At 55.3% G+C, this 20,921-nt stretch overlaps 1 protein-coding gene across 5 annotated transcripts in view; it reads left to right on the top strand.

Moving 5' to 3' along the window:
* The window catches only part of CHD6 (chromodomain helicase DNA binding protein 6), a 189,724-nt gene that overhangs the window by 136,980 nt on the left and 31,823 nt on the right, over positions 1-20,921 (top strand). For 3 of the 5 annotated variants that reach the window (XM_075571929.1, XM_075571932.1, XM_075571933.1), the window contains 4 exons: positions 2,367-3,794; positions 14,270-14,323; positions 17,746-17,897; positions 20,098-20,304. In XM_075571929.1, coding sequence (XP_075428044.1) covers positions 2,367-3,794; positions 14,270-14,323; positions 17,746-17,897; positions 20,098-20,304 — 1,841 coding nt within the window. The remainder of the gene's footprint in view (positions 1-2,366; positions 3,795-14,269; positions 14,324-17,745; positions 17,898-20,097; positions 20,305-20,921) is intronic. The other 2 variants (XM_075571930.1, XM_075571934.1) reach the window with 1 other exon arrangement.

The following is a 20,921-nucleotide window of genomic DNA, read 5'->3' on the forward strand; positions in this document are numbered from 1 at the left end:
GTGGCAGGGAGTGGGACATGCAGAGGATGGACGATGCTGTGGGGTGGCAGGGAGTGGGACATGCAGAGGATGGACGATGCTGTGGGGTGGCCGGGAGTGGGACATGCAGAGGATGGACGATGCTGTGGTGTGGCCGGGAGTGGGACATGCAGAGGATGGACGATGCTGTGGGGTGGCAGGGAGTGGGACATGCAGAGGATGGACGATGCTGTGGGGTGGCAGGGAGTGGGACATGCAGAGGATGGACGATGCTGTGGGGTGGCAGGGAGTGGGACATGCAGAGGATGGACGATGCTGTGGGGTGGCAGGGAGTGGGACATGCAGAGGATGGACGATGCTGTGGGGTGGCCGGGAGTGGGACATGCAGAGGATGGACGATGCTTTGGGGTGGCAGGGAGTGGGACATGCAGAGGATGGACGATGCTGTGGGGTGGCAGGGAGTGGGACATGCAGAGGATGGACGATGCTTTGGAGTGGCAGGGAGTGGGACATGCAGAGGATGGACAATGCTGTGGTGTGGCCGGGAGTGGGACATGCAGAGGATGGACGATGCTGTGGGGTGGCAGGGAGTGGGACATGCAGAGGATGGACGATGCTGTGGGGTGGCAGGGAGTGGGACATGCAGAGGATGGACGATGCTGTGGGGTGGCAGGGAGTGGGACATGCAGAGGAGGGACGATGCTGTGGGGTGGCCGGGAGTGGGACATGCAGAGGATGGACGATGCTGTGGGGTGGCAGGGAGTGGGACATGCAGAGGATGGACGATGCTGTGGGGTGGCAGGGAGTGGGACATGCAGAGGATGGACGATGCTGTGGGGTGGCAGGGAGTGGGACATGCAGAGGATGGACGATGCTGTGGTGTGGCCGGGAGTGGGACATGCAGAGGATGGACGATGCTTTGGGGTGGCAGGGAGTGGGACATGCAGAGGATGGACGATGCTGTGGTGTGGCCGGGAGTGGGACATGCAGAGGATGGACGATGCTTTGGGGTGGCAGGGAGTGGGACATGCAGAGGATGGACGATGCTTTGGGGTGGCAGGGAGTGGGACATGCAGAGGATGGACGATGCTGTGGGGTGGCAGGGAGTGGGACATGCAGAGGATGGACGATGCTTTGGGGTGGCAGGGAGTGGGACATGCAGAGGATGGACGATGCTGTGGGACATGCAGAGGATGGACGATGCTGTGGGGTGGCAGGGAGTGGGACGTGCAATTTATTTCATTCCAGGAAGAACCTGGGAGCCCTGGATATGGTGAGGCAGGACTCACCTTTGCTTTGGGGTGGCAGGGAGTGGGACATGCAGAGGATGGACGATGCTTTGGGGTGGCAGGGAGGGGGACATGCAGAGGATGGACGATGCTGTGGTGTGGCCGGGAGTGGGACATGCAGAGGATGGACGATGCTGTGGTGTGGCCGGGAGTGGGACATGCAGAGGATGGACGATGCTTTGGGGTGGCAGGGAGTGGGACATGCAGAGGATGGACGATGCTGTGGGACATGCAGAGGATGGACGATGCTGTGGGACATGCAGAGGATGGACGATGCTGTGGGGTGGCAGGGAGTGGGACGTGCAATTTATTTCATTCCAGGAAGAATCTGGGAGCCCTGGATATGGTGAGGCAGGACTCACCTTTGCTTTGGGGTGGCAGGGAGTGGGACATGCAGAGGATGGACGATGCTTTGGGGTGGCAGGGAGTGGGACATGCAGAGGATGGACGATGCTGTGGTGTGGCCGGGAGTGGGACATGCAGAGGATGGACGATGCTTTGGGGTGGCAGGGAGTGGGACATGCAGAGGATGGACGATGCTGTGGGACATGCAGAGGATGGACGATGCTGTGGGGTGGCAGGGAGTGGGACGTGCAATTTATTTCATTCCAGGAAGAACCTGGGAGCCCTGGATATGGTGAGGCAGGACTCTGGGTATTGAAACGTTAGCTATACTTATTGTTAGTAACACAGGAGGGAGAGGGAGTAGGGGGTACGATGCCTTTTATTGGAAAAACAAGTAGTTCTGTTACAAGCTATGGAACCTCTCGGGGTCCTTCATCGGGGAACGCTGACCCTGAGAGGTCGGAAAGGTTGTAACATATCAACGACTTGTTGGTCCAATAAAAGGTATCATACCCCCTACTTCCTCTCCCTCCTCTGTTACTACATGGAAGAAAGGACCAACATGGCTTCCCACCCTTCTTTGCTATGCTTATTGGTGGCATTTAACAGAAGTCTTATTTTTCCATATTTATTCGTTGTGTTGGTCATTACATCGTTTCCTTATGACTTTTCATAACTAAATACAGATACATGTAGGGTGAAGATGAAGTGATCGTTGACCATGGTAATATATTTTTCTTCTGCCCCTTGTAGGTTCAGCTGATCCCTCTATTTTCCTGGACCCCATAACAGAAGAACGCGCGGCGAGGACTCTGTACCGTATCGAACTCCTGAGAAAAGTCCGGGAGCAGGTGCTGAGGCACCCACACCTCCAGGAGCGTCTCAAGCTCTGCCGCCCCAGTCTTTACCTCCCGGTGTGGTGGGAGTGCGGCAAACATGACCGGGACCTGCTTTTGGGCACCGCCAAGCACGGGCTGAGCCGTACAGATTACTACATTATGAACGACCCACAGCTGACCTTCCTAGATGCTTACCGGAACTACGCCCAGCATAAAAGGAATGGCGGGGAGAACATGTGTTGCCATTACCAGATGAACGCCAAGATGTACGAGCCTGCTGCTTGTAACCTAGAAAGGATGTGTGAATCCATCAAGGACGAAGCGGAGATTAAAATTGAAGCTCTGGAGGAGCCGATACCCAGTCCAGCCTGTAGCCCTCCGGACCTCACTTGCGAAACCTTTATCTCCCAAGTAGGAGATATGATCCCCAACAGCCACGATGAGTGTTCTTTGCCCGACTCTCTGATGTGCATGATGTACGACGAGAAGACTTGCAACAGCGAGCACAGTTCTCTCACCCAGGAGAGCTTCATGGGCTTGGAGGCAAAGAGCGAGGCAGCCGAATATTCTTTGGGCAAGACGCCAGAGGAGAAGGCGACGCCGCTCAAGGAGGCGGCAGTGGGCGACTGCTTCCTTGGAAGCATTGAGCCGGAATGCGAGCCAATGGAAGGTCAAGATACAATGGATAAACCATTTTATGCTAGCAAGAGCCACCATCTTGGCCTACTAACAGAGGACAGCGAGCAGCCACATTCCGATATCACTGAGCCAAGGGACATGGACGCTTTGAACGATGATCACTTTTGTACATCTCTTGGCCACACTTCTGAACAATCCTTAGCTTTGGATTTGGAGTTTCTGGACAAAACATTTGAGGATCAGGCGGTATTGAGCCCCAATATTAACGAAGACCAGGAAGGGCCTGAAAGTCCTAACTGCGATGACCTCCCAATGCAGGAGAAGGAGGGGTGGGGGGCCGAGCTCCGGGAAATGAAAGGGGGCCCCATTGTAAAATGGGACGATGAGCTGCCTGACATGAAGCAGCCTCCACTTGAGGGCAGGAGTGGGGAGCAGGAGGCAGAGGACCTCAGTGCCCTAGAAGTGGTGTCTAAACACGGCAGGGACCACAGTGCTCAGCTGTTGGATGGTAAAGAGTCTGGAGAGATGAGACACAAATCCGGTGTTATGCTTTCCGGTCTCTTGAAGTGCGATGCTGTGGATCTGAAAGACGAAGCCGCAGGAGGAAGTCTAGGGGTGGGGTCCAAATGCCCCTTTGAGGGGAGTGAAGTGGTGACGTGTGAGGTGAAGAAGGAAAGAGCTGAGGTTGAGTGCAGCTGTAAAGGTGAGTGCAACGACAGAGAATTTCCTCTCTGCCGTAAACTTGTTGTGCTGCAGTGTGCGCGTGTGTGTATATATATATAGTTATTTTGCATACACGTGTACACATACACACACACACACGTATACACACATACATATACATACACCAAAGCCCCAGAGAAACACGGCTCAAGTGGATAGAAAACTGAGCCCCACAAAGGGACTTGGGAAAAAGTGTTTGCAATCCATACCCCAGGGGTGCGGAGAGGTAACGCCAAGAATAACCCCAGAGAAACCTCACAAAACGCTCTCTGCTCAGAGACCATGTAACATAAATATGCGCAAAATAATTATCCATAATGTATGCCGTAAACTTATTATAACAATATTAAACCCGGCGACAAAGTAAAACCGCCCCGGTACAGATTTCCTTATAGTATATAGTATATCCCGTATGTAATACCTATAGGTAGAAAATAAAGTGCATAATATGAGGTATAACAAGGTACAGAAAGTGGGCGACAGAAAAACCCCGCACCGTGACCCGGTTACCACAAAACCTCAATCTACCCCCATAGGAAAAACTAGTGTACAGACAGACGTCTGGAAATAGTTACTCCCGTGTATCTGCTCCCTGATCAGCGCGTTACTCCCGTGTATCTGCTCCCTGATCAGCGCGTTACTCCCGTGTATCTGCTCCCTGATCAGCGCGTTACTCCCGTGTACCTGCTCCCTGATCAGCGCGTTACTCCCGTGTATCTGCTCCCTGATCAGCGCGTTACTCCCGTGTACCTGCTCCCTGATCAGCGCGTTACTCCCGTGTATCTGCTCCCTGATCAGCGCGTTACTCCCGTGTATCTGCTCCCTGATCAGCGCGTTACTCCTGTGTACCTGCTCCCTGATCAGCGCGTTACTCCCGTGTATCTGCTCCCTGATCAGCGTGTTACTCCCGTGTACCTGCTCCCTGATCAGCGCGTTACTCCCGTGTATCTGCTCCCTGATCAGCGCGTTACTCCTGTGTACCTGCTCCCTGATCAGCGCGTTACTCCCGTGTATCTGCTCCCTGATCAGCGCGTTACTCCTGTGTATCTGCTCCCTGATCAGCGTGTTACTCCCGTGTACCTGCTCCCTGATCAGCGCGTTACTCCCGTGTACCTGCTCCCTGATCAGAGCGTTACTCCCGTGTATCTGCTCCCTGATCAGCGCGTTACTCCTGTGTACCTGCTCCCTGATCAGCGCGTTACTCCCGTGTATCTGCTCCCTGATCAGCGCGTTACTCCCGTGTATCTGCTCCCTGATCAGCGCGTTACTCCCGTGTATCTGCTCCCTGATCAGCGCGTTACTCCCGTGTACATGCTCCCTGATCAGCGCGTTACTCCCGTGTATCTGCTCCCTGATCAGCGCGTTACTCCCGTGTACCTGCTCCCTGATCAGCGCGTTACTCCCGTGCCGTGTATCTGCTCCCTGATCAGCGCGTTACTCCCGGGTACCTGCTCCCTGATCAGCGCGTTACTCCGTGTATCTGCTCCCTGATCAGCGCGTTACTCCGTGTACCTGCTCCTGATCAGCGTCTGTTCTCCCTGATCAGCGCGTTACTCCCGTGTATCTGCTCCCTGATCAGCGCGTTACTCCCGTGTACCTGCTCCCTGATCAGCGCGTTACTCCCGTGTACTCTGCTCCCTGATCAGCGCGTTACTCCGTGTACCTGCTCCCTGATCAGCGCGTTACTCCCGTGTATCTGCTCCCTGATCAGCGCGTTACTCCCGTGTATCTGCTCCCTGATCAGCGCGTTACTCCCGTGTACTGCTCCCTGATCAGCGCGTTACTCCCGTGTACCTGCTCCCTGATCAGCGCGTTACTCCCGTGTACCTGCTCCCTGATCAGCGCGTTACTCCCGTGTACCTGCTCCCTGATCAGCGCGTTACTCCCGTGTACTCTGCTCCCTGATCAGCGCGTTACTCCCGTGTATCCTGCTCCCTGATCAGCGCGTTACTCCCGTGTACCTGCTCCCTGATCAGCGCGTTACTCCCGTGTACCTGCTCCCTGATCAGCGCGTTACTCCCGTGTACCTGCTCCCTGATCAGCGCGTTACTCCCGTGTACCTGCTCCCTGATCAGCGCGTTACTCCCGTGTACCTGCTCCCTGATCAGCGCGTTACTCCCGTGTACCTGCTCCCTGATCAGCGCGTTACTCCCGTGTATCTGCTCCCTGATCAGCGCGTTACTCCCGTGTACCTGCTCCCTGATCAGCGCGTTACTCCCGTGTACCTGCTCCCTGATCAGCGCGTTACTCCCGTGTACCTGCTCCCTGATCAGCGCGTTACTCCCGTGTACCTGCCCTGATCCCGTATCCGTACCTGCTCCTGATCAGCGCGTTACTCCCGTGTACCTGCTCCCTGATCAGCGCGTTACTCCCGTGTACCTGCTCCCTGATCAGCGCGTTACTCCGTGTACCTGCTCCCTGATCAGCGCGTTACTCCCGTGTACCTGCTCCCTGATCAGCGGGTTACTCCCGTGTATCTGCTCCCTGATCAGCGCGTTACTCCCGTGTACCTGCTCCCTGATCAGCGCGTTACTCCCGTGTACCTGCTCCCTGATCAGCGCGTTACTCCCGTGTATCTGCTCCCTGATCAGCGCGTTACTCCCGTGTACCTGCTCCCTGATCAGCGCGTTACTCCCGTGTATCTGCTCCCTGATCAGCGCGTTACTCCCGTGTACCTGCTCCCTGATCAGCGCGTTACTCCCGTGTATCTGCTCCCTGATCAGCGCGTTACTCCCGTGTACCTGCTCCCTGATCAGCGCGTTACTCCCGTGTACATGCTCCCTGATCAGCGCGTTACTCCCGTGTATCTGCTCCCTGATCAGCGCGTTACTCCCGTGTACCTGCTCCCTGATCAGCGCGTTACTCCCGTGTATCTGCTCCCTGATCAGCGCGTTACTCCCGTGTACCTGCTCCCTGATCAGCGCGTTACTCCCGTGTATCTGCTCCCTGATCAGCGGGTTACTCCCGTGTACCTGCTCCCTGATCAGCGCGTTACTCCCGTGTACCTGCTCCCTGATCAGCGCGTTACTCCCGTGTATCTGCTCCCTGATCAGCGCGTTACTCCCGTGTACCTGCACCCTGATCAGCGCGTTACTCCCGTGTATCTGCTCCCTGATCAGCGCGTTACTCCCGTGTACATGCTCCCTGATCAGCGCGTTACTCCCGGGTACCTGCTCCCTGATCAGCGCGTTACTCCCGTGTATCTGCTCCCTGATCAGCGCGTTACTCCCGTGTACCTGCTCCCTGATCAGCGCGTTACTCCCGTGTATCTGCTCCCTGATCAGCGCGTTACTCCCGTGTATCTGCTCCCTGATCAGCGCGTTACTCCCGTGTACCTGCTCCCTGATCAGCGCGTTACTCCCGTGTATCTGCTCCCTGATCGGCGCGTTACTCCTGTGTACCTGCTCCCTGATCAGCGCGTTACTCCCGTGTATCTGCTCCCTGATCAGCGCGTTACTCCCGTGTACCTGCTCCCTGATCAGCGCGTTACTCCCGTGTATCTGCTCCCTGATCAGCGCGTTACTCCCGTGTACCTGCTCCCTGATCAGCGCGTTACTCCCGTGTACCTGCTCCCTGATCAGCGCGTTACTCCCGTGTATCTGCTCCCTGATCAGCGCGTTACTCCCGTGTATCTGCTCCCTGATCAGCGCGTTACTCCCGTGTACCTGCTCCCTGATCAGCTCGTTACTCCCGTGTATCTGCTCCCTGATCAGCGCGTTACTCCCGTGTACCTGCTCCCTGATCAGCGCGTTACTCCCGTGTACCTGCTCCCTGATCAGCGCGTTACTCCCGTGTACCTGCTCCCTGATGAGCTCGTTACTCCCGTGTATCTGCTCCCTGATCAGCGCGTTACTCCCGTGTATCTGCTCCCTGATCAGCGCGTTACTCCCGTGTATCTGCTCCCTGACCAGCGCGTTACTCCCGTGTATCTGCTCCCTGATCGGCGCGTTACTCCCGTGTACCTGCTCCCTGATCAGCGCGTTACTCCCGTGTATCTGCTCCCTGATCAGCGCGTTACTCCCGTGTACCTGCTCCCTGATCAGCGCGTTACTCCCGTGTACATGCTCCCTGATCAGCGCGTTACTCCCGTGTATCTGCTCCCTGATCAGCGCGTTACTCCCGTGTATCTGCTCCCTGATCAGCGCGTTACTCCCGTGTACCTGCTCCCTGATCAGCGCGTTACTCCCGTGTATCTGCTCCCTGATCAGCGCGTTACTCCCGTGTATCTGCTCCCTGATCAGCGCGTTACTCCCGTGTACCTGCTCCCTGATCAGCGCGTTACTCCCGTGTACCTGCTCCCTGATCAGCGCGTTACTCCCGTGTATCTGCTCCCTGATCAGCGCGTTACTCCCGTGTACCTGCTCCCTGATCAGCGCGTTACTCCCGTGTACCTGCTCCCTGATCAGCGCGTTACTCCCGTGTATCTGCTCCCTGATCAGCGCGTTACTCCCGTGTACCTGCTCCCTGATCAGCGCGTTACTCCCGTGTACCTGCTCCCTGATCAGCGTGTTACTCCCGTGTACCTGCTCCCTGATCAGCGCGTTACTCCCGTGTATCTGCTCCCTGATCAGCGCGTTACTCCCGTGTATCTGCTCCCTGATCAGCGCGTTACTCCCGTGTACCTGCTCCCTGATCAGCGCGTTACTCCCGTGTATCTGCTCCCTGATCAGCGTGTTACTCCCGTGTACCTGCTCCCTGATCAGCGCGTTACTCCCGTGTATCTGCTCCCTGATCAGCGCGTTACTCCTGTGTACCTGCTCCCTGATCAGCGCGTTACTCCCGTGTATCTGCTCCCTGATCAGCGCGTTACTCCCGTGTATCTGCTCCCTGATCAGCGTGTTACTCCCGTGTACCTGCTCCCTGATCAGCGTGTTACTCCCGTGTACCTGCTCCCTGATCAGCGCGTTACTCCTGTGTACCTGCTCCCTGATCAGCGCGTTACTCCCGTGTATCTGCTCCCTGATCAGCGCGTTACTCCCGTGTACCTGCTCCCTGATCAGCGCGTTACTCCTGTGTACCTGCTCCCTGATCAGCGCGTTACTCCCGTGTATCTGCTCCCTGATCAGCGTGTTACTCCCGTGTACCTGCTCCCTGATCAGCGCGTTACTCCTGTGTACCTGCTCCCTGATCAGCGCGTTACTCCCGTGTATCTGCTCCCTGATCAGCGCGTTACTCCCGTGTACCTGCTCCCTGATCAGCGCGTTACTCCTGTGTACCTGCTCCCTGATCAGCGCGTTACTCCCGTGTATCTGCTCCCTGATCAGCGTGTTACTCCCGTGTACCTGCTCCCTGATCAGCGCGTTACTCCTGTGTACCTGCTCCCTGATCAGCGCGTTACTCCCGTGTATCTGCTCCCTGATCAGCGCGTTACTCCCGTGTACCTGCTCCCTGATCAGCGCGTTACTCCCGTGTATCTGCTCCCTGATCAGCGCGTTACTCCCGTGTATCTGCTCCCTGATCAGCGCGTTACTCCCGTGTACCTGCTCCCTGATCAGCGCGTTACTCCCGTGTATCTGCTCCCTGATCAGCGCGTTACTCCCGGGTACCTGCTCCCTGATCAGCGCGTTACTCCCGTGTACCTGCACCCTGATCAGCGCGTTACTCCGGTGTATCTGCTCCCTGATCAGCGCGTTACTCCCGTGTACCTGCTCCCTGATCAGCGCGTTACTCCCGTGTATCTGCTCCCTGATCAGCGCGTTACTCCCGTGTACCTGCTCCCTGATCAGCGCGTTACTCCCGTGTATCTGCTCCCTGATCAGCGCGTTACTCCCGTGTATCTGCTCCCTGATCAGCTCGTTACTCCCGTGTATCTGCTCCCTGATCAGCGCGTTACTCCCGTGTACATGCTCCCTGATCAGCGCGTTACTCCCGTGTACCTGCTCCCTGATCAGCGCGTTACTCCCGTGTACCTGCTCCCTGATCAGCGCGTTACTCCCGTGTATCTGCTCCCTGATCAGCGCGTTACTGCCGTGTACCTGCTCCCTGATCAGCGCGTTACTCCCGTGTATCTGCTCCCTGATCAGCGTGTTACTCCCGGGTATCTGCTCCCTGATCAGCGCGTTACTCCCGTGTATCTGCTCCCTGATCAGCGCGTTACTCCCGGGTATCTGCTCCCTGATCAGCGCGTTACTCCCGTGTATCTTCTCCCTGATCAGCGCGTTACTCCCGTGTATCTGCTCCCTGATCAGCGTGTTACTCCCGTGTATCTGCTCCCTGATCAGCGCGTTACTCCCGTGTATCTGCTCCCTGATCAGCGCGTTACTCCCGTGTATCTGCTCCCTGATCAGCGCGTTACTCCCGTGTATCTGCTCCCTGATCAGCGTGTTACTCCCGGGTATCTGCTCCCTGATCAGCGCGTTACTCCCGTGTATCTGCTCCCTGATCAGCGCGTTACTCCCGTGTATCTGCTCCCTGATCAGCGCGTTACTCCCGTGTACCTGCTCCCTGATCAGCGCGTTACTCCCGTGTACCTGCTCCCTGATCAGCGCGTTACTCCCGTGTATCTGCTCCCTGATCAGCGCGTTACTCCCGTGTACCTGCTCCCTGATCAGCGCGTTACTCCCGTGTATCTGCTCCCTGATCAGCGCGTTACTCCCGTGTACCTGCTCCCTGATCAGCGCGTTACTCCCGTGTACCTGCTCCCTGATCAGCGCGTTACTCCCGTGTACCTGCTCCCTGATCAGCGCGTTACTCCCGTGTACCTGCTCCCTGATCAGCGCGTTACTCCCGTGTATCTGCTCCCTGATCAGCGCGTTACTCCCCGTGTATCTGCTCCCTGATCAGCGCGTTACTCCCGTGTATCTGCTCCCTGATCAGCGCGTTACTCCCGTGTATCTGCTCCCTGATCGGCGCGTTACTCCCGTGTACCTGCTCCCTGATGAGCTCGTTACTCCCGTGTATCTGCTCCCTGATCAGCGCGTTACTCCCGTGTACCTGCTCCCTGATCAGCGCGTTACACCCGTGTACCTGCTCCCTGATCAGCGCGTTACTCCCGTGTACCTGCTCCCTGATCAGCGCGTTACTCCCGTGTACCTGCTCCCTGATCAGCGCGTTACTCCCGTGTATCTGCTCCCTGATCAGCGCGTTACTCCCGTGTATCTGCTCCCTGATCAGCGCGTTACTCCTGTGTACCTGCTCCCTGATCAGCGCGTTACTCCCGTGTATCTGCTCCCTGATCAGCGCGTTACTCCGGTGTATCTGCTCCCTGATCAGCGCGTTACTCCCGTGTACCTGCTCCCTGATCAGCGCGTTACTCCCGTGTATCTGCTCCCTGATCAGCGCGTTACTCCCGTGTACCTGCTCCCTGATCAGCGCGTTACTCCCGTGTATCTGCTCCCTGATCAGCGCGTTACTCCCGTGTATCTGCTCCCTGATCAGCTCGTTACTCCCGTGTATCTGCTCCCTGATCAGCGCGTTACTCCCGTGTACATGCTCCCTGATCAGCGCGTTACTCCCGTGTACCTGCTCCCTGATCAGCGCGTTACTCCCGTGTACCTGCTCCCTGATCAGCGCGTTACTCCCGTGTATCTGCTCCCTGATCAGCGCGTTACTCCCGTGTACCTGCTCCCTGATCAGCGCGTTACTCCCGTGTATCTGCTCCCTGATCAGCGTGTTACTCCCGGGTATCTGCTCCCTGATCAGCGCGTTACTCCCGTGTATCTGCTCCCTGATCAGCGCGTTACTCCCGGGTATCTGCTCCCTGATCAGCGCGTTACTCCCGTGTATCTTCTCCCTGATCAGCGCGTTACTCCCGTGTATCTGCTCCCTGATCAGCGTGTTACTCCCGTGTATCTGCTCCCTGATCAGCGCGTTACTCCCGTGTATCTGCTCCCTGATCAGCGCGTTACTCCCGTGTATCTGCTCCCTGATCAGCGCGTTACTCCCGTGTATCTGCTCCCTGATCAGCGTGTTACTCCCGGGTATCTGCTCCCTGATCAGCGCGTTACTCCCGTGTATCTGCTCCCTGATCAGCGCGTTACTCCCGTGTATCTGCTCCCTGATCAGCGCGTTACTCCCGTGTATCTGCTCCCTGATCAGCGCGTTACTCCCGTGTACCTGCTCCCTGATCAGCGCGTTACTCCCGTGTATCTGCTCCCTGATCAGCGCGTTACTCCCGTGTACCTGCTCCCTGATCAGCGCGTTACTCCCGTGTACCTGCTCCCTGATCAGCGCGTTACTCCCGTGTACCTGCTCCCTGATCAGCGCGTTACTCCCGTGTACCTGCTCCCTGATCAGCGCGTTACTCCCGTGTATCTGCTCCCTGATCAGCGCGTTACTCCCGTGTATCTGCTCCCTGATCAGCGCGTTACTCCCGTGTATCTGCTCCCTGATCAGCGCGTTACTCCCGTGTATCTGCTCCCTGATCGGCGCGTTACTCCCGTGTACCTGCTCCCTAATCAGCGCGTTACTCCCGTGTACCTGCTCCCTGATCAGCGCGTTACACCCGTGTACCTGCTCCCTGATCAGCGCGTTACTCCCGTGTACCTGCTCCCTGATCAGCGCGTTACTCCCGTGTACCTGCTCCCTGATCAGCGCGTTACTCCCGTGTATCTGCTCCCTGATCAGCGCGTTACTCCCGTGTACCTGCTCCCTGATCAGCTCGTTACTCCCGTGTACCTGCTCCCTGATCAGCGCGTTACTCCCGTGTACCTGCTCCCTGATCAGCGCGTTACTCCCGTGTACCTGCTCCCTGATCAGCGCGTTACTCCCGTGTACCTGCTCCCTGATCAGCGCGTTACTCCCGTGTACCTGCTCCCTGATCAGCGCGTTACTCCCGTGTATCTGCTCCCTGATCAGCGCGTTACTCCCGTGTATCTGCTCCCTGATCAGCGCGTTACTCCCGTGTACCTGCTCCCTGATCAGCGCGTTACTCCCGTGTACCTGCTCCCTGATCAGCGCGTTACTCCCGTGTACCTGCTCCCTGATCAGCGCGTTACTCCCGTGTACATGCTCCCTGATCAGCGCGTTACTCCCGTGTACCTGCTCCCTGATCAGCGCGTTACTCCCGTGTACCTGCTCCCTGATCAGCGCGTTACTCCCGTGTACCTGCTCCCTGATCAGCGCGTTACTCCCGTGTACCTGCTCCCTGATCAGCGCGTTACTCCCGTGTACCTGCTCCCTGATCAGCGCGTTACTCCGTGTTACCTGCTCCCTGATCAGCGCGTTACTCCCGTGTACCTGCTCCCTGATCAGCGCGTTACTCCCGTGTACCTGCTCCCTGATCAGCGCGTTACTCCCGTGTACCTGCTCCCTGCGTTACCCCTGTTGGGGAGGGTTGTGGCTTTGCCTGTTACAAGGGGATAAAATTGACATTTGTGGTTAAGGTTGCATTATCCTCCACCGTGCCTCACTCATATAATTGCGTGTGTGTGTGTGTGTGTGTGTGTGTGTGTGTGTGTGTGTGTGTGTGTGTGTGTGTGTGTGTGTGTGTGTGTGTGTGTGTGTGTGTGTGTGTGTGTGTGTGTGTGTGTGTGTGTGTGTACTGTGAGTGCATTGATTGGTTTTTGTGTCATTCTGTCTCTGTGTATGTTGTGGGTGCATTGTTTATTGTATACTCATTATATATTGTGTGGGCATTGATGTTTGTGTATCCGTGTGTTCCTTTATGTATCGGCAGAAACACATTTACAGGGGTGCGCAGAGTTTTTAACCTGCGCCCCCCTGCCTGCTTACCACCCGGCTCACTTACCCCTTCCCCCCCCCCCCCACCGGCTCGCACTCGACGCTCGATTCTATAGATCAAATAGGAGACGCTGTCGAGGCCTTGCGCGGACCCCCCGCCGCCCGCCTCCCCCCCCCCCCTACGACATTTCATTTAAATGAAATTCTACCGCCGCACCCCCCACTGTGCGCCCCCCTGCATTACCAGACACACATGCTGCTATTAGATGGCTCTGCGGGGGCATGCCGGATTGTTCTGGCAGAAAATGGGTTAAAGAGGCAATCAAAGCGACACTTTCCCTTTTTTTTTGTAACACAGATTTGAAGCAGGGGGTCTCCGCAGCTGAACCCCATTAATTTATTCTCCGTGGGACCCCCTGCCTCCCGAGATACAGACCTCGGAAGCGAGTCCTGGTGTCTCGGCAAAAGCGCAAAGCTCCCGGGTCACGCGGGCCAATAGGAAGCCACGCAGGAGGACGTCGTAGCTTTCTATTGGCCCGCAGGGTGCGGGAGCTTTGAAACGCCGCCGCCATTATGTGAGCCCAGCTAGCCGACAAGAGTGGCTACCGGCGCCCTCTACGGAGGTAAGTATCTCCGAAAGCAGGGGGTCCCCGGGGCTGAAATTAACGGGGTCACGCTCGGAAGCCCGAAATAAACAAAACAAAATAGAAAAATAAACAGAAATGGGTGGAAACCGGCCGCGTGGATTGCCGCATTAAAATATTGCGCTTCCTACATCCTCTCCCCGTGTGACCCCTTTTAATGGGTCTCCCTTTGGTCCCTGCTTCTCCCCAGCAGAAGACACCAAGAACTGCAGCAGAACCTGGATCTGGAGGTCCGAAGCCACAGGTGAGAGATGGGACCTTTCCCTGCGTACCTTCCGCTCAGCTTGAGGGGGGTAACACGATAACTTAAGCTAAATGCGCAAGGTGGCTTCCCGCACTCCCGTCCCACAATGCTTTGCAGGCGGCTTCCTGCACTCTCATCCCACAATGCTTTGCAGGTGGCTTCCCACACTCCCGCCCCACAATGCTTTGCAGGCGGCTTCCCACACTCCCGCCCCACAATGCTTTGCATAGGGCTACGCAAAGCATTATGGGGTGCAGCTTCTGCAAGCCGCTTCATGGTTAATCAATACCATCTTTCTACGCAGTCCTTTTTAACCCTTTATGTCCCAGGACATAGTTACTACGTCATGGGGGCGGGCTCTCTGGGGGCACCATGACGTTGGGTATGATCATCCTCAAAGGCAGGGTGGGCGGTCTATCTTTTCCGTCTTACATCGCGTCCTGAGTCCCCATGGAGCACCGGACGCCATATGACCAGTAAGGCTGAGTCCACGCTGCCGCTGAGCTCGCTCATGCTTGGAGAGCGGTGATGTCACCAGCATGAGCGATCGCTGTTCTGCACCATTTTTAGAGCAGGAGTGGGGGGGGGGGTGTGACTATTACGGGAGGGGGTGTGTCATTGGCTGAATAGAGGCTGTGTGTGTCTGTCCATTTTCTCTCTACCCCCTTCCCTCCTCTCCCCCATTGCTCTCTCCCCCCCCCCATTGTGCTCGTGCTCGCTTTCTCTCTCCCCCCATTGATCACTCTCCCTCTCTCCCCCCCATTGCTCACTCTCCCTCTCTCCCCCCCATTGCTCTCTCCCCCCCCATTGTGCTCGTGCTCGCTCTCTCTCTCCCCCCCATTGCTCACTCTCCCTCTCTCCCCCCCATTGCTCTCTCTCCCCCCCCCCATTGTGCTCGCTCTCTCTCTCCCCCCCATTGCTCACTCTCCCTCTCTCCCCCCCATTGCACACACTCCCTCTCTCCCCCCATTGCTCTCTCTCCCTCCCATTGCTCTCTCTCCCTCCCATTGCTCTCTCTCCCTCTTCCCCCCCCCCATTGCGCTCTCCCTCTCCCCCCCATTGCGCTCTCTCCCTGTCTCCCCCCATTGTGCTCGTTCTCTCTTCTCCATTGCTCTCCCTTCCTCTCTCCCCCCCATTGCGCTTCCCCTCCTCTCTCTCTCCCCCTTTCCTCCTCTCTCTCTCCCCCATTGCTCTCTCTCCCCCTTTCCTCCTCTCTCTCCCTTTCCTCCTCTCCTTTCTCCCCCCCCTTCTCTCCTTCCCTCTCCTTTCTCTCCCCCTTTCTCCTTTCCCCCCCCTTTTCTCCTCCCCCCCCCCATTTTCTCCCCCCCCCCATTTTCTCCATTCTCCCCCCCCCCCCATTTTCTCCTTCCCCCCCTCTTTTCTCCTTTCTCCCCCCCCTTTTCTCCTTTCTCCCCCCCCCCTTTTCTCCTTTCTCCCCCCCCCCCCTTTCTCCTTTCTCCCCCCCCTTTCTCCTTTCTCCCCCCCCCCTTTTCTCCTTTCTCCCCCCCCCTTTTCTCCTCCCCCCCCCATTTCCCCCCCCCTCATTTTCTCCATTCTCCCCCCCCCCATTTTCTCCTTCCCCCCCTCTTTTCTCCTTTCTCCCCCCCTTTTCTCCTTTCTCCCCCCCCCCCCTTTTCTCCTTTCCCCCCCCCCTTTTCTCCTTTCTCCCCCCCCCTTTTCTCCTTTCTCCCCCCCTTTTCTCCTTTCTCCCCCCCCCTTTTCTCCTTTCTCCCCCCCCCTTTTCTCCTTTCTCAACCCCCCCTTTTCTCCTTTCTCTCACCCCCCCTTTTCTCCTTTCTCTCACCCCCCTTTTCTCCTTTCTCTCACCCCCCCTTTTCTCCTTTCTCTCCCCCCCCCTTTTCTCCTTTCTCTCCCCCCCCCCCTTTTCTCCTTTCTCCCCCCCTTTTCTCCTTTCTCCCCCCCTTTTCTCCTTTCTCCCCCCCTTTTCTCCTTTCTCCCACCCTTTTCTCCTTTCTCCCACCCTTTTCTCCCCCCCTTTTCTCCTTTCCCCCCCCTTTTCTCCTTTCCCCCCCCCCCTTTTCTCCTTTCTCCTTCCCCCCTTTTCTCCTTTCTCCTTCCCCCCTTTTCTCCTTTCTCCTTCCCCCCTTTTCTCCTTCCCCCCTTTTCTCCTTTCTCCCCCCCATTTCTCCTTTCTCCCCCCCATTTCTCCTTTCTCCCCCCCTTTTCTCCTTTCTCCTCCCCTTCTCTCCTTTCTCCCCCCTTCTCACCTTTCCCCCCCCTCTCTCTTCTTTCTCCCCCCCTTCACTCCTTTCTCCCCCCCTTTTCCCCCCCTCACTTTGTTTGCCCCCACACCACTTTGTTTGCCCCCCCCCCCCCCCACACCACACCAGTCCATTTTGCCCCCACCCCCACACACCACAGCACTCTGTTTTGCCCCCCCCCCCCCCTTACCACACCACAGCAGTCCATTTTGCTCCCCCCCCCCCCCCTTACCACTTCTCTCGGCTAGAAATCCCATGTTTGTGTTTGCAGTAGTGACGGCATTAGAACACGCCCTCTCTCTACCCATTGGTCAGAGCAGGGTCATGTGACCCTGCTCTGAGCCTGAAAGTATCTCTCCAGTGTCTCCTCAAGCACAAAGCTTGGGAGAGCGTGCGGGCACGCGCATGAGCGCCCACGCACAGCGCGAGCGTGAACGGGAGGATTCCCATTCACAGAGGTAAGCGCGCCAAGCGTATAGCGAGCTCAGCGCCAGCGGGGACTCAGCCTAAGGAAATGGAGGGATGGTCCTTCTCCTCGATTTCCTGTAAAAATGGCCGTCGCCATCACAGGACCACATTGTGCCGGAGGGGGTCTTGGCACTCAAGTATTGTGATCCCTCCGGCACTCAAGGGGTTAAAGTAGATGTCCTCCCTTAATTAACCCCATCTTTTTTTTTACCATGATTGGAACCGGCGGTTTTCTGGCGCTGAACCGCCATGTTTTCAGCTACATGAGGGACCCCCCTAAACCCTGACTCCAGAGATACTTACTGGGGAAGTTACACGTTTCTTTAAAGGGGGTTTTAAAGGCCATCCAATAGGGAGCCTGAAAACCCAGTATGCTGTAGCTTCCTACTGGCCTGTTGTTTTGGCCGCCATTTTTTATTAAACCCGGTAACTTCAACAGTATCTTGAACTGGGTGGTCTCTGTAGCTGAAAATAGCACCTTTCAGATCCCCGAATTTCTATCCTGTTAATCAATGGGGACTACAAAAGAAATGAGAAGAGGTTATTTCTGCTTTGTGCTCGCACTTTGTCCCGCGCCAAGTCTAGCGAAAACATCTTTAGGGAGATCCCCTCCTCGATTTTCACTTGTTACAGAAGAGTTGCTGTGTAGATTTTTAGATCCCTAATTTTATTCATGTCTGATATTTGTAGTATGGTGATCTTTTTGTTTGTTTTTTCTTGGTGGGGGGTTAGACTTTCTCGATAAGTACGCAGAAGAGGAGGGTAAAAGGTGCCTGACACCCGCTCCCCGGGAAACGCCTGACGATTTCCAGGATGGTCGAGCTCCAACCATCGCTCAACTTCTGCAGGAGAAAACGCTCTACTCGTTCTCCGAGTGGCCCAAGGTGTCCAAAGGCAGTCTGTAACACGTTCAACCTCCATACATGTGCTCCAGCCTGTAACACGTTCAACCTCCATACATGTGCTTCAGCCTGTAACACGTTCAACCTCCATACATGTGCTCCAGTCTGTAACACATTCAACCTCCATACATGTGCTCCAGCCTGTAACACGTTCAACCTCCATACATGTGCTCCAGCCTGTAACACGTTCAACCTCCATACATGTGCTCCAGCCTGTAACACGTTCAACCTCCATACATGTGCTTCAGCCTGTAACACGTGCAACCTCCATACATGTGCTCCAGTCTGTAACACGTTCAACCTCCATACATGTGCTCCAGTCTGTAACACATTCAACCTCCATACATGTGCTCCAGTCTGTACATGTGCTCCAGTCTGTAACACGTTCATCCTCCATACATGTGCTCCAGCCTGTAACACGTTCAACCTCCATACATGTGCTCCAGCCTGTAACACGTTTAACCTCCATACATGTGCTCCAGCCTGTAACACGTTCAATCTCCATACATGTGCTCCAGCCTGTAACACGTACAATCTCCATACATGTGCTCCAGCCTGTAACACGTACAATCTCCATACATGTGCTCCAGCCTGTAACACGTACAATCTCCATACATGTGCTCCAGCCTGTAACACGTACAATCTCCATACATGTGCTCCAGCCTGTAACACGTACAATCTCCATACATGTGCTCCAGCCTGTAACGCGTTCAACCTCTATACATGTGCTCCAGCCTGTAAGACGTACAATCTCCATACATGTGCTCCAGCCTGTAACGCGTTCAACCTCCATACATGTGCTCCAGCCTGTAAGACGTACAATCTCCATACATGTGCTCCAGCTTGTAACACGGTCAACTTCCTTACATGCGATGCAGCTTCAAACAGATTACGTAGCGCATCAAAACAAACGTTTCTTTGCCTTTCCGTACGTTTTCCCAACTTACGGGTGGTGTCCACCTTGGGGGGGCCTGGGAGACTTCGAAGAAGGCCCAGAGTAACAGGAGGCGCAAACTAGGAGATACAGAACCTGGCACAGAAAATGGAGGACATTAAGTGCAGACATATTGACAGAGTTGAAAAACAGGAACTAGGGCGCTAGCTAGAACCAAGGAGAGCAGGGAGTGTAAACCCAATGTGTGATACTATCGTATTAGATGACAGTGATTGTCTCCAGAGACGAGTCCTATCTGCTCAAACCCCACTCGGATCTGTCCAAGATCCTTAGAACATGTGAAAGAAAGAGAAACAACAGGGGAGCAAAGGACAAAGGCCAGAGGGAAATGTCAAGACTGTATGATAGACAATCAAGACTATGCCATAGACATTTCCCTCTAGTCTTTGTCCTTTGCTCCCCTATAGTGACAGAGTTGCAGTTCTCCTCCATTGATAACCCAGTTGAGACATTCCACTACGGGGAACCCTTATTCTTCTATATGGGATTTTGGGGGACCCAACAGACAGATTGTGGACGTCTTTCCTTGTGTTCTGAATTACCAAAGACAAAATAAATTTTTATTGGGTAGGGAGCGAGGGCAGTTCGATTTAAAAAAAAAAATGGGGGCCACTCGTTTAATTGCATAGACACCCAAAGGGCAGCAGGAAACATATAGAAATATTCAATATCCCTATGCCAATCTCTCCCCAAAAAAGCTGTACGCCCTAACAAATGGGTGCTCACCATCCATTTTTGCTTTGTATTTCTTATTAGTTGATGTATTTAGGTTAAAGGAGCACTTCCTTGGGGTGACAAGGAAAGCAGGGGGTCTCCAGAGCTGACCCGTGTTCATTTCAGTTCCAGGGACCCCCTGCACCCCAAGATACTTAACTCTGTAGGTGCTGCCGGTCTCACCCGCATGTTTAAAGGTCCCGGGAAGCGGCCTTCCGATTTGACCCTTTGGGGCCTTTAAACCCCCTGTATTGCCCGCCTGACCTACGGAGGTAATTATCTCAGGAAGCAGGGGTTCGCAGAGCTGGAATTGACGCAGTTCTGCTCCGGAGACCTCCTGCTTCCCACCTGGTACAACCAAGAAGAAAAATAACCTAGTCGGAAACACACCTTGAAGCTTTTTCTGTATCCCCCCCCCCTACCCCAAAGATCACACCTGTATAACTCCGCAGAGGTGTCTGTGCCCGTCTCTCACGCCCGTTTCCCCCCCCCCCCCCCCCCCTTGGTGCTCAGGATCGGGTGATCATTAACCGCATCGATAACATCTGCCACGCGGTGCTGAAGGGGAAGTGGCCCTCCTCCAGCCAGCAGTTTGAAGCACAATGCATGGTTCCCGCGTCCGTGTTAAACAGTAACCCGTGCCCCCGGAGTACTTACTCGGCCTCAGAAGCACAAACCCCAACTTTCAGCAACGGCTCCCCCGTGCCACAAACACACAAGGTAAGTTTGATGCCTTTAAAGCAGCAGCACGTGAAAGCCCACGATAGTTTATTTTTTTTAAATAATAAATCAGTTTTGCAGTATTCAATAATAGTGACTTTTGTTTTTTATTTATTCCATTTTTTTTATGAGTTTTTAAAGCCTCCTTTGATTTCTATAGCAGATTTTAGGCCGCCTCCCCAGCAGTGCAAGATATTTGCAACACGTTCCCGTTGCCAATGTTCCCAGCAGTTAGAGCTGCAAACTGTAACAATAGATCAGGTTACCTTGGTAAAATCAGGTTACATTGTAGCTGCTGAATTACACTGGCTGAAGGATTGATTGAAGCTGAATGGCGGCCATTATGTTAGGCACACAACCATGATTTGTACATATATATATATATATATATATATATATATATATGAAGCACCAAGCGATCAGGTAAGATAATAATGAACGCTGAGCTCTGGACTGGGCTATTTTACAGCTCTCGGACTCACCCGGTTCCCGGGATGCTGGCGAAGTTACAGGGCTTAAATCTCCCTCCAGGGGGAAAGCACGCCTGCCGCATCTCCGGCCAATAGGAAGCCACAACATCAGTCGCAGCCTCCTATTGGGCGACATTACGACCCCCT

This window comes from Ascaphus truei, chromosome 15, assembly GCF_040206685.1.
Source record: "Ascaphus truei isolate aAscTru1 chromosome 15, aAscTru1.hap1, whole genome shotgun sequence".
NCBI classification, from domain to species: domain Eukaryota; kingdom Metazoa; phylum Chordata; class Amphibia; order Anura; family Ascaphidae; genus Ascaphus; species Ascaphus truei.